At 39.9% G+C, this 13,510-nt stretch overlaps 1 protein-coding gene and 1 long non-coding RNA gene across 2 annotated transcripts in view; one reads left to right on the top strand and one right to left on the bottom strand.

The window, feature by feature from the left end:
* Positions 1–13,510, top strand: part of LOC135428568 (uncharacterized) — a 92,183-nt gene that overhangs the window by 25,497 nt on the left and 53,176 nt on the right. The gene's annotated exons all lie outside the window — the stretch shown is intronic.
* Positions 926–9,602, bottom strand: y (yellow). Its single transcript, XM_064682647.1, has 2 exons — positions 9,219–9,602; positions 926–2,414 (listed from the first exon to the last, which is right to left on the bottom strand). Exons 1-2 carry the CDS (start codon positions 9,466–9,468, stop codon positions 1,021–1,023), a joined length of 1,644 nt encoding a protein of 547 aa, XP_064538717.1. The 5' UTR covers positions 9,469–9,602; the 3' UTR covers positions 926–1,020.

Here is a 13,510-nt window from a genome sequence, read left to right on the forward strand (position 1 = left end):
AAAGTATGCAATGAAACTTGCTGTGGTCGCTGGTGGCGCCCGCCAGCGGCTGTTTGCGGTACTACCACTATAGGAATACCCTAGAAAATGTGCTTTGAAATAATATTAGCTCAAAGGCTGGGCATGCACATTTTTAATGACGATTAAGTGTTTCTTATAATCATCAAAAAGAATTTTAGCCTCAGTCTAGCTAAAATCAGAAATTAAAATATATTCCGCCCTGCTGCGAAAAGCATGCTTTATAAATGTGAAATTGTTTCGCAAATATATTATTGGAGCATACTTATTGGCATGCCGAATATCAAATACCCTTGCAGACATGTGCCTTAGAAATGAATTGGTTTTTTGTATAAAATAACTTGATTTTCGACCGATCATTCCTGTGACGAGCTATATGATATAGTGGTTCGATCCAGCCAATCCCGACTTATGTATTACCTGCAACAGACGGACCGGGCTATATCTAGTCGGCTATTGATATTGATCAAGAATATATATGTGCTTTATGTTGTCGGAGAGTTCTTTTCTTATGCGTCACTAGAAAGCATGCCAAAATAATATTTTCGTTATTTCAATAGCAAATTGTCGCGCTGCTACCATCGAGTTCGTCATAGAGAAGTTACACTGTACTTTGTCTTTACTAGCGACTAGCAACTGTATGTACGAATTTCCCAGATGTCGCTGACATTTTCAGCTCTTTTCTGCTAAAGCTAAAAAGGCCCAAAAAAAAGATGCGAAACTTCCGCAATAATTTATTTTCACGAATTTATAAAAAAAAATTTATTCATATTTCTTACAATGCTAAAATTGTTGTCAAAGAAGAAGAAGACAACAGGCTGACAGCGACAGCAGACAAGAATTCATGTAAAATATTTTGCAAATATTAAAATTAAAAATTAAAAAAAAAAAACAAGGAAATCGATTGCTTAAAAGTGAAAGGTGCGAAAAAAAAGTGAAGGCGTTTGTCGACGAGGACGAGGACGAGGACGAGGAAGAGGAAGTCGCTGAGTCGCCTCTGACCTAATGATGATGATGCCACCAGCCGGCTTGGCGGGCATTCACATAGCTCTTGAGCGCCTCCCGTCCCTGCGTGGCCGACTGATGCGTGGGGAAGAGATGCGGTCCGCTCGTCTCATAGTTGAGTCCGTTGTGCTGATTGAAGACATATGCCTTGGGCACATCCACACCAGTCGACACGCTGACGCTGGAGATGCTCCGGCCAGGTGCGAGATTGACTGCACCGCCAGCGGAGGCCGGCAAATAGGTGCGAGTGGGCGGCGATGGCGCCCAGCTGGTCGATAGCTGCGGTTTCTGCGGCAGCACCGCAGCCGGACGATATGGCTTATAGATAGCTGGCGGTCCAGCGGGCTGCGGCTGAGGCTGCTGCTTGGGCGAATTGACCGAATTCGAGGGACCATACACATTGTTCCTCAAGTCGCAGACGGTGTTGTCGATGAGAGCGCCGAGCGGCGCGGTATAGATGCGGAAATTGACATCGCTGTAGTCGAGATCGGAGAGCAAAAAGACGGGCATGCGATCGGACAGCACCCAAACGTTCTTGTTCTCATCGATCTTGACATCGGCCGGAAAGACGAGACCCACATCGTCGCGATCGACAATGCCATGGAATTGCGGCGTGTAGGGCATCGACGAGTGCCAGCAGCCGACGGCATTCTGATCGATCAGATTGAACAGCTCGATGCCATCGTCGCTCATCACACGGGCCGTGGTATGGGCATTCGGACCGCGCTCATCCAGGGCGATAAAATCATGATAGCTGTCCTCGGTGCGCGACTCGTCGCGCAATATCCGCGTGGAGACCGCAAACTGGCGATGGCTGGCCAGGGGGCTGAAGTAGAGGGTGCGATAGCCGTCGGAGCGTATGGGCGACAGTGCCATGCCAAAGATGCCCTCCTCGCCCCACTGGAAGTTCAGGCCGGCAATGTTGTAGTCGCCGCGCAGCGGGTCGGGAAAGAAATACGAGTGGGCCGAGAAGCGCCAGGATTTGTTCAGCTCCCACGAATAGACAATCAGGCCATAGCCCAGCTCGTCCGAGAAATAGGCAACAGCATCATCGCAGCTCTTGCCAATGTCCACGGCAATATTCGCTACAAACGTATTCGGATTTGTGTCCTCGGCGCGCAGCTCGTAGCGCCGGATTCTAGTGTTTGTGGCCAGATCAAAGACATTCACGGCATACGGGCAGGGATTGGTGGTGGTGTTGCCAATGCCCACAGTGCCCGTGTCCAGCACCCAGAGACGTCCGCACTCGTCCACCTTGATGCGATAGGCTGTCGTAATGCTGTTGGCGCAATCTCCGGCCGTATTGCTGCGCCAATCCGGATACGGTATCAGCTCCGGTGAGCCCGACAAACTGTGATCCATATTGATGTAGGTCAACGTGGCCGGAATGCCTGCAAAAGAAAAACAAGTTGCAAAAACAATTAGACGCCAGCAAATATTACCCAACTTTGCCCGGGCAAAGTATTCCGCTCATTTTCCGTAATTGGGGGCGATTTTTAAATCGCATAAACTCATATTTGTTTATTCTCGACGTAAAGCTGAGGCGTTAAACATTTGTTCATTAAAATTGGGAATCTTAGAGCCTCATTTCCACGCAAGCAAGTGGATTTTCCGAGAGGTGTGAAACTCATCCCACATGAGTCGTTATAAACAGATCTGATTGATCTGATTCTCTGATTGAATACAACGTAAGGTGAAAGATCTTCAAGCCTTAATATCTGTATTCCACCCAGGGAATTGTTAGCAAAAATATTTTCAAAAATAAGCTTTAAGCAATTTGAATGAAAAATTCAAAAGTTGTTTACAAAAGTCGGCAATCAATTTGAATATGCCTAATGTTCAGTTGCATCACAAAATGTAATCACTGTGCAAAATGCAACAATCCAGCTGTGCGTTGATCCATCAATCAGTCAGTCAGCCAGTCAGTCAGACATAAGATGATTGATATGAGCGAACGATTAGCTTTTGAGCAAAAACAACTGTTGCAAGCTTTTCCTGGCCCCTACGCAAATTGAGTGTTAGCAATTTTCGATGCCATTAGCCACATTTTGAGCAACTGCATCATGTATACATCATCATCGCCATCATCATCATTATCATCATTATTGTCTTTATCATTATGATCATCATTGTCGTCGTCAGCGTTTCCGCTCCAGTTGACAAGACGCCGGATGACGTGGCCATATAACCAGTTGCTGTTGGTTGCGGGCGTGCGACATCGCCTCCACTTGTCTTGGCCAATTCTGTAAGTGGCATCGACCTCCTGCCCGCCCCCCCCCCCCTGCCACTGCCCCTGCCTCTGCCCCCTTGCACCGCCCGCCACGTGCCCGCCCGCATTGCCACAACAACGAGTTGCAGCTAACAATGTTTTTGTTTAACAACAAGTTGCCGTTTGTTAACTCTTTTTTAATCACTCCAATTAGAGTTCAGGCATTGCATTTTTCCCCATTCAAGTTAACTAGCTCTGGTTAGGGTTTGCCTCCATCAGGAGTTGCTCTGCAGCTTTTGCAACTTTTGCTGGCGACTAACCGAAATTCTCAATACCCTCCCGTGTCGCATAACGCCAGAATGTACATTAAGTTGTAGACCCGCATTTTGTTAAGCCATTTGTCGTCGTTTGTAAAAGCAATTCACACCTCTCGATGCTCGAATCTGGTTTCTAATACCCTGTTAATATTAAAAGTCGACAAAATAAAGGGGCGTATTGCAGCTGTATGCTAATGTATGCAACAGGCGGCATTGGAATTTCAGATTTCCCATAGATATAACAAGTTTGTTTATGCTCTCTTTTCGCTTAATTTATTCAACATCGATAAATATCGTTTACTTCAGCAGTTTGGCATATCGGTTGACTCTATCGATAACTTTTTCCGTTTCCCTGAATTTGATAAATATAACATAGCTTAATTTGGGCTTATTCAAATTTATCGACAGCTTCTCCTGTTTGCCTGAAATCGATTACTATCAATTTTTGTACTCTTCCTCACTTAATTCCAGCAACTTTATGAATTCGCTTGGATTTTTAACTTTTTACTGACGATTTGAAATATTTGAATATGAAAGCCTTAGCTTTAACTATCTTATAGCATATGCTTAAGCAAAATCGATGAATATCGTTTTACAGCACTGACATTTTGAGCTAGACACACAGAGCTTGTTTATCTTTATCGAGATCTTTCCTTTTGCTTGAAGTCGATAAATATAATGTAAATTAAGCTTACTTTCGTATCTTAACGATAATATTTAGCCTCACTTTTCGTACTCCTCCTAAGAGTCTGGGTATGGGCAATAACAACAAGTGTAAGCTTTAAGTATCCTTTGCTTATGCTAAATCAATAAATATTGTTTTACCGCACACATTTTTTGATAGATATAAAATAACATGAATCAGGTTTACTTTAATTTATCGATAACTAACAGCAAGCCTTAGCTCGAGGTAACATATTGAAGCATATGCTTAAGCATGGTCAACATTGCAACATTCCAGCTTGGGCTTTGGCTAGAATTCAGTACATTGTAGGCCTATCGTAGGAGTTATCAACCGGTCAGAGCTTGTTGTCTAGTTCATTTTGGACTTGAGCAACCGTTTTGGCCATTAGTATACAAATTTTTCGCATTCCCGGCTCGGTTTCAAATGGAATGTCAACTCGACAGCATATTAAAATTTCGCATACACATATTGTGATGATAAATGGCTGCACCGCTGCTGTGTCTTGGCTTGGCAAAGTAAACAACTTTATTTTGTGTTAGCTGTGCATGCATTTGATGTCAGCTGCCTGTCGGTGTCTCTGTCTAATCGTTCATACGTATGCCTGGCCAGTCTGGTTATATTTGTGTTTGGGACCTGTTCCCAAGCCTTAATAACAGTAGCGCAATGATCGCACTTTAATAATATTAATTTTAGTCGCTTAGCGCGTTTGCAAATTGTTAGAGCCAATGAATTTCCCATTAGCCATTAGCCAGCTGCCTCTGTGCGTGTATGTGTGTGTGTGTGTGTGTGCGTGTGCGTGTGTATGTGTGTGTCGTATCCAATGAGTTATCATTCATGTGGCCGCATCAAGCTAATGTAGGCTCAATGAGCCATTCACATGTTGTTGGTCTCAATTTGTAATTCAATGGGTCGGACGCATTGCAATTGCCAAGCGACATACCAGACGATTTCAGTTTCGGAACTGGAATCGAAATCGAGCTTGGGGTCGAGCTTGGTTTACCGGTCTTAAATTATGTGGGAACTGCAATTAGCAATTGTAATCAACATTTTATTCTCAGAATTGCATTTTTTAAATTTGGTTTCCCAACACTAGCGAAAAGGAGTTGGCAATATGGGCAAGGCATTTGCTTCTGTTTTGTCTCATATTTGATGGGAGTTCATGTGGGAACCGAAATTCTACAATTGACAATACTCATTTTGCCAAATTATCGTTTTCTAACACTTACACCAGTGCTGCTCAGTAGATTAGGCAATTCTGCTGACTCGATTTCGCAACTGTTTCCTCAATTTTAATCGTCAAGACATTAATGTATATATTCGATTAAATGGATATATTCGTTGTGCAAAACAACTCAATCTACCCTTTCGTTATTCAACACTATTCAATTAATGTTGATTTAATACAAATTTGTAGATAACTTATTGTAGCATTGTCAGTTTTAATTTAAGTGAAGCCAACACTTAACAACATAGATTTGCTAAATTTTTTGCTGCATTTTCCAACACTTTTTTTTAAATACTGACAAGGAATATTGTAGAACCAATTTCTTAATTCGTTTGAGAATGTGAGGCTGGCAATTTTACAAAGAACTAGTCGTAATAACTATTATAGTTGTAATAACTGTCCTACTATGTATATAAATATGGCTTACAATATTTCGTTTTTCAACACTTACTTAAGTGTGCTTAATTAACAGACCGTTTTCTAAACCTTTTTTGGTTTCAGTATGATTTTTAAATGCAAAGAAGTTCTAGAAACTAAAAGAGACTGACAAAAAAGTTAAGTTTTGCAACAAAGTTGCGCTGTCCAACACTTTTTTATTTATAAGGTTATTTTTAGACTCATTTATACTACGATTTAATTGCCAGCATTGTTGGAAAACTTTAGTAGTGTGTGCGTCGAGCTACAAATATTTCTATTAAGTTTATTTAAACTACCTAACAAAAGCAGTATTGTTTGCAAGACTTTTGTTTACCAACACTTGCCGCAGGCAGCTCTGTTCACAGTCCGTTTTGCTTGTATCGCGTCCGGCATCGATTTCTATCTTGACTAATATGGGAACCGGCAATTCTTTCGGCAAATTTTTAACTGTCCACAAACAATTATATTGTGATTCATGCTTTGTTTACCAACACTTTTCGAAGGGGCTGAAATTGATTGATTTGTTTTTATTGCTGTGGCCCTTTCAATGACTTTTTTTGTTTTCTGTTGTCTTTGAGTTGGCCTGAACACTTGAGCAGCCACTTAGCTACCTTGTAATAACTCATAAATGTCAACTGATTGCAGGTGCCTTTTCTTGTTGTTGTCGTAAGCTATGAGATTTACTTAAGATTAGCTAATTGATTTGCTATTGATCCGCATTTTGCGGCTCAACTTTCGCTCATTGAAGCGTGCGCCGACTTGACTCTTGGCTCTTGGCTTTTGATTTGGACGACCTTCTCTGGGCGTTGAAGACATTGGCATTCCAATTTATATTTGATGCCGTTTCTTGAGATAAATGTAATGTACGGCCCAAGGCTGTGCTCGGATTGTAAATACTAGAAAGATACTTGGGGATTAGGCCTAAGATCAGATATTTTAAGTAGCTCTCATTAAATGCCAAACAGAGCTGTCCAAGCTGTCAAGTTTCTCGTTACAAGTAGCTTTTAGGGATTAGGCCTAAGATGGGTTTTTGTAAGTAGCTCTCATTAAATACCAAACAGAGTTGTCAAAGCTGTCAAGTTTCGCACTCTATGTTTGTGTTGACGATCACGATGAACGTGTGGCTAAGCCTAGCTGAGCTGGTTAAACCAGAAGATACTCTTGGATACGTTTGTGCGAAGAAGTTAACTTTGATTTGAACTCGACTCACAATCTCAATATATATACTCAGATATTCATTTAAGCCGTATTTTTATTATTTGTGTACTGTAAGCTCTCAAGTTAAAGTCTAACAACATCTTAAAACTAGCCTAAGATTCGAAGTGTGCTGCTCCTTTATTAATTGCCTGACTGTTTAAAAGAAAGATAGGAATAGTTATAAATATGAAATTAATAATATTTTATAAGCAATATAGTAGCTGTATATTTAATTCAATATATTTCCAAAGTTTGCTCTTGAAGCGTTTCAAACAAGACTTGTAAACTGAAAGACACTCGAAAGCCTATATCTATATATACTATATCTAAACAATATCTATACAATAACTAGTTATATCTATCCAGCAGAGAAAAGAGCGGCAGCTCCAATTGGATGCGATTCCAATTGGATTTCCTTGGACTCTGCCTATATATTCTCGCATTGTAAGCATTCAATTGCTATGAAAAATGTGCTTCACTTATTGAGCTACTGCTTAGTTAATAATTTCTAAATTTTTTCAAGTTTTTCGTTTTTTTAGCTAGCCAATCCCTTGGCCTCATATCGTGCAGAACACGAGCCAAAAAACAATACAAGCAACTATTCAAGTATTCAAACTTGTTGCACTCAAATGCAGCTCTCACTTTGAATCGAATCGAATCGCAGCTAATTGCTGATTATTGCCATTTATTTATTTTGTTATTGTTCATTTATTTGTTTGTTTTTCCTTTAATTTGCAACGGTAAAGCATAGTCAAGGCTGTGAAGAAGCCTTCGCAATTGCTTTGCTATTATTTATAGACATATTAACATATAGTTTATGATATTCAATTGGCTTTATGTGTGTTGAGCGAGCCGCATATATTTCTTCTATTCAAACAGTTGCCGTTAGCTATTATTGTTAATACTTATTAATTAATAAATAAATCGTTAAGTTGCACCGAAATGCGAGTCTACTTCAACAAAGCTGAGCTTTGACTTTAAAAAAACTTTTGTGTGTAAAATAAATTGCTGCTACAAAGACTTCGACCTGAACTTCTGGAGTAAGCCAATGAATTTTTGATTATTATTTTCAATTTATAAAATATAACATGTCATATTGTGTTACATTTATCAAGATAGACGGTTTTCTGGTAAATAGTTTTAATTGGCATTGAAAACCAAACCGAATTTCAGCTGGCAAGAGTCGGAGATTTTATTTTGATTCGGGCAAAAAACTCTTTTGGTGTTAAGAAATTAGTTGTGTTGTGTTAAGAATAAGTTGAAAATATATAAAAAGTTAAAAAAATGAAACAAATTTCAACAGAAAATAACAAATAAAATATAAAAATGCAGCATAATCAAAACAAAAATAGGAAGATTTTTGAACTTCAGCTTTTTCTAAGCTAAAACTTCAATGTGATTAATTGTAAAACTTGCAGAAGCTAAGATTACATTTCCCTCGCAATATATCAATAGAAAATCATTTTCAAGCTAAATAAATAAATAAATGAATACAGATACTCCAGCCGAAAGGAAGATACTCTGTAAAAGCAGTTCTATTTTTAATAAAAAAAAGAGCTAAACAAAGTTTTCGTTTTCAGCAATAATAAAAATGGAGAAAATGTTGATAAATTGCTGGAATTTGTCTAAGATTATTTGGTGGCAAAAATGAATAAGTAAAAATAAAAAATATTAGAAAATGTTTGGGCTTAACTCGCCGAACTTATTGGGCAATATACATATCTATAACGAAACAAATTGACTGTAAAAATCTTGAGCATGCAATGTGGAATTTGTGTTTGCATTGCATAAATGCATCTCGCGAGTGGCAATTATATTACCATAGTAATCAAGATGCAGACGCAGTTGTCAATTAACTGAACAAGTTGCCTTAACGACAGAGCTTGCAATGCGCACACCACAAGTCAATCAGTCAATGAATCAATCACTCAATCACTCGTACCACTCGAATCACTCGAATCACGTCAATTTGTAGTCCAATCGAGCATGTTAATTGGCAACGAAAACAAGTGCCAAACATAAGCAATAACAGCAAAGCGATTTGCCTGTTGCCTTTGGCAAATGTCGCACAAATGATGCCCAAACGAGACGAGTAGAACCCAATTTGGCCAATTTGGGGGGGGTCTGGGGATTTGATGTACTCACCGTCGCGCCAGCGCGGAACTGTGACAAAGAGTCGATTGCCAAAGTGCTCGACGCCGACGGGCAGGCCGTTCTGCGGTATGTAATCGCCGCTGGCGATCGCCTGCTCCTTGAGTCGCTCGTTGGGAAACGCAAAGTCCAGTTGGTTCCAGCTGTAGCGCTCCTGCAGCTTGTAGGCGGCCTCTGTGGAGCCAGCCAGCAGCAGCAGCAGCGGCAGCAGCAGCATCAGCATCAGCAATGGGAGGGCTAACATGGCGTATGCGCAATCGTTCAAAAAAAACTGTTGACGAGTTGTGAGGAACACTTGACAACACTTGGCAAAGCACAGAGAAGAAGAACAATAACAAAAATATATAGAAAATGGCTCTAATGTCCTTTTAGGCGTTTAGTGGGCGTGGCTGTCGAGGACCCTCCTGTATATATATATATATATATATATATATATATATATATTTTTAAATGATTTTGTTTTACTAATTATTTATTTATTTGGCTTAAGTATCAGCTCGAGCGGCTGGCGCGTTTGCGACTGTTGGCCATAATTTCGCGCTCACGTTTTATATAAACTTATTTTTGCAGCAACAGCAGCAGCAGCAGCAGCAGCAGCAACAGTTGCCGCTGCGGCAGCAACAGTTGCCGAAGGCGCAAACGCGTGGCTTCCTCTTCGGCAGCAATCGGTGCGTTCGGCTGCGGCTCTCGCTGTGCCATTGTCTTTGCTTCCATGATTGATTTTCACGCATGTTTAGACCGCATGCTGAACCTCCCCACACACACACACACACACACACACACACACACAGCTCCTCAGCCCTCCCCAGCACCCCTGCTGCTGCTGCTGACAGCTGTAGTTCCGTTTAATGAATTTGCTTTTAATCAAAGCGGCTCAGCAAAAACGCACCCGTGACCCAACTGACCAGCAGACCCGTCGCCTTCGTCGACGCCTTTCGCTGCGTTTTTAATTGGCCTCAAAAAAAAAAACGTTAAACGCGATTTTTGGTTCGCTTTTCTCTCTTTTTGTGGGGTTGGGGCTAAGACGATGATTCATAGCCGAGGGTCAAATGCGCAGAGTTTCCGCCTAAGGTGTGCGTTTGATATACTCTAACCGTGGCCATACCCTTACTCTATTAAAAGCTTCATAGCTTCTGCCTCTTGCAGTCAAGTGGAACTGATATAGAGTTCTATCTATATGTATAAAAGGCAATACATTAATAGACATCGAAACATTTTATAAACTTTATTTGCCTATAAGTATTTAGAGCCCATTCCATATGTATATATATATATATATATATATCTATATATATGTGTACTAGACAGATCTAGTACATGTTACATATATACTTTATATACGATCTAGATACCGAACAAAGTTTTGAAATAAGAAGCTAATTTGTTTCCCAAGACCTTAGACTATTATATCAAATATCTCATATAGGAAAAGTCTGCCGAAAATTAAGTTTTTATAACATTTACGCTTTATTTATTTTTAAATCGAAAAGCATTGGGCCTATTTATCATATTATTAATATTATAAAATTTAGTTTTTGAATGCAAGAAAATTGTCGGGTAGACAAATTCTCTGCTCGGTTTTTAGTATGTTTATTTATCTTACATAATTTATCTATCTTTCTTTTGAGAATCTTTAAAAACTTGCTTGGAATATGTTCGTCAAACGCTTGTGAATTGAACTTAAGCCATTTTAAAGCAAAAACTGTAAACGGAATAAAATACTTTCAAAAAACTTGTCTCATTTAGAAATAGTTTGTATTTGAGTCTCACAATTGGAATTATTTCCAACATAAAAATTATTTCTCAGCTCTTTTGTAGAGTATTTAGAATGCCTTGTTTTGCACGCGACTTATTCAGTTCAATTGCTCGTTGTTGCTATAACCAAAAATAATAATAATTGCTTTGTGGGCAAATTTGTACAAATTTGTAGGGCAGGTCTTTCTATGGCAGAGGTGCGTCAGTTAACCGTGGCTGTTGCTAACGCCCGTGTCTCGGGCATTACTCAGCGATTTGTGTGACTTATGAGAGGACAATCTACAGATATATAGAGATATATATCTAACATGCAAAAATTAAATATTGATTGCGTTAAATGCGATTTGTATCAATTGTGACAGCTTTTCCTCTGCATGTGGTCCTCTGGCAGCGAAACGGAACCATTCGATAGAAGCCCAGCCGCAAAGAAACCGGAATCTCTGGAGCTGTCAGTTGAAAGGCGTTGCGATCTGCATTAACACGAACCAATCTGACTTAAAGTGCATTTTTTGCAGCTGCTTAAATGCAATGGCCCGCTCGCCAGCCATACACATACCCTGTGCCCAATGCAGGCGGCTTGACGGCAGGGCATGACAGGCTTGTGCAACAGACAGAAGAACGCTTCAAGTATATTGAAATGTTCTTGATTAGGACAACGATCCGAGATTTGAGATTTATATACATATATGTATATATATATACTATATCTTGTTTATTTTCAATATCATTTCACATTTGCATAATATTTGATAATTCTGAAACAAGTTTAGAGCAATATTTATTTCCCAAACGAGTACCAGATATTTTAAAAGCTTGTGCCAAAAATATTTGACATTTGCTTATGATAAAAAATGTATTTATAGTCGCAATACATTAACCTTAAAAGCATCTGACGCTTATTTATCATTTAAGCTGCAGCTTTTTATCTGTAGGGTATTCATGGGTCTGGCACGCCCGATTAGAGCAATCCGACATGTTCACGATAGCCGCAAGGCGATACGCAATTCACATTTGCGTGGCATGCCGCAAGCGGCAGCCACAACAGCCGCAGCAAGTGGCATTAAGCTGCAGCAGCTACCGCGTTGCGTGGTGCGTGGTGCTTGGTGCGTGGTGCGTGGTGCGTGGTGCGTGGTGCGTGGTGCGTGGTGCGTGGTGCATGGTCCGAGATGCGTGTGGCTCATTAGACGACCGTCTGGCTGCCTGGCTGCCTGGCTGCCTGGCTGTCCGACTGCCTGGCTGGCTGGCTGTTTTGGGCCAGCTAAGCCGCCGCAACGGCAACAAATGTGGTGCGATGTCTTATGCAAATTGCCACATAAACAACTAGCTAATTTTTGGCTTTTACTTATGTAAGATTGGAATGGAGGCTAAGAATTCGCTGGCTGCATATCGGCAAATATGTTTGCAAACATATTTTATGCTACCCAATTGGTATCAGTTGAGATTTAACCTCAATACTTGCAAATATTTTTAATTGCAAATATGTTGTTGACATTCCATTCGAATGTTGTTATTGGATTATTGGATTCGCCTCATTCTGCATATTGGAGCTGTTTGCCATTCGCCCGGAACATAGATTGTTTGCGTTTTCGATTGTTATCGATCTATGATCGATTCGCCCAGCTCTACACTGAGCGCAATATTGATAGCCATGCAGATTTATTTATTTACTGATCATGCTCTTGATCTAGACTAGCCAAAATCCATTTGTCATTCACTTGTTGAACCCAATTAATTAGCTGTGTGTTCTTGTGATTGTCAAATGATTCAAATGAACTAGTTCACTGCTTTATATGCTGTCTGTATGCTGTGAAAACTGTCCGCTTATCGAAGAGAAGTATTTATATATCTAGTTCATTGTTGTGTTATCGTCATATTGAACTCCTTCGCTTCAATTGAACTACTTCATTCATTCACTGATCATTCGACTGATTAGCTGCAAATAGTGTGAATGTATGAGTATGAATGTACTGAACCATATTCCGATTGTCGGCTTAAAGCTTAAAGAATTTATATATCTAGTTCATTTAAATGCGTCATAATCGTCATGTTGAGCTACTTTGATGCAATTGATCCACTTGGACTTTCAGTTCAGCTTGAACACGTACAATAAAGCGAATTAGCTAATTGTGTGGCTGTACTACATTGGATAAGCTTCTGTAAATGAACTTATATTGTGGTATTGCCAAATTGAACCAAATGCTTCACTTGAACTACTCAAATTCACGGCACGTAACTTCTTTCAAAGAGGAATTCTTCAGGAATGCCTCTGCAGTTGCTGTAATCCACCTAATTGGGAAGAGCTACTAAATACATTTATATATATATAGTAATTGAATCATATATAAATGTATTTATTTAGTTATATATGTACATAGGTATTTCTTTAGCCTACTTTAATAGACTTGTTATTTTAGAACATGCTGCGCATTTTTCGTGTGCGTTTCGTTAATTAATTTAATCTCAATTATTGCAAAAGTTTTGCTTTAATTTACTTCGTTTTGTTTTTTTTTTGCTTCTCTCTGCGCAACGCA

The sequence above is a fragment of the Drosophila montana genome, unplaced genomic scaffold (assembly GCF_035044405.1).
Source record: "Drosophila montana isolate Dmon_TW-CO22-7 unplaced genomic scaffold, ASM3504440v1 contig_2482_1, whole genome shotgun sequence".
Classification (NCBI taxonomy): domain Eukaryota; kingdom Metazoa; phylum Arthropoda; class Insecta; order Diptera; family Drosophilidae; genus Drosophila; species Drosophila montana.

Excerpts from the sequence above, each read along its gene's own strand:
- y (XM_064682647.1), bottom strand. The coding sequence starts at position 9,468 with ATGTTAGCCCTCCCATTGCTGATGCTGATGCTGCTGCTGCCGCTGCTG. Across the intron at positions 2,415-9,218 it reads AGTTCCGCGCTGGCGCGACG|GCATTCCGGCCACGTTGACC; the intron begins GTGAGTACATCA and ends TTTCTTTTGCAG.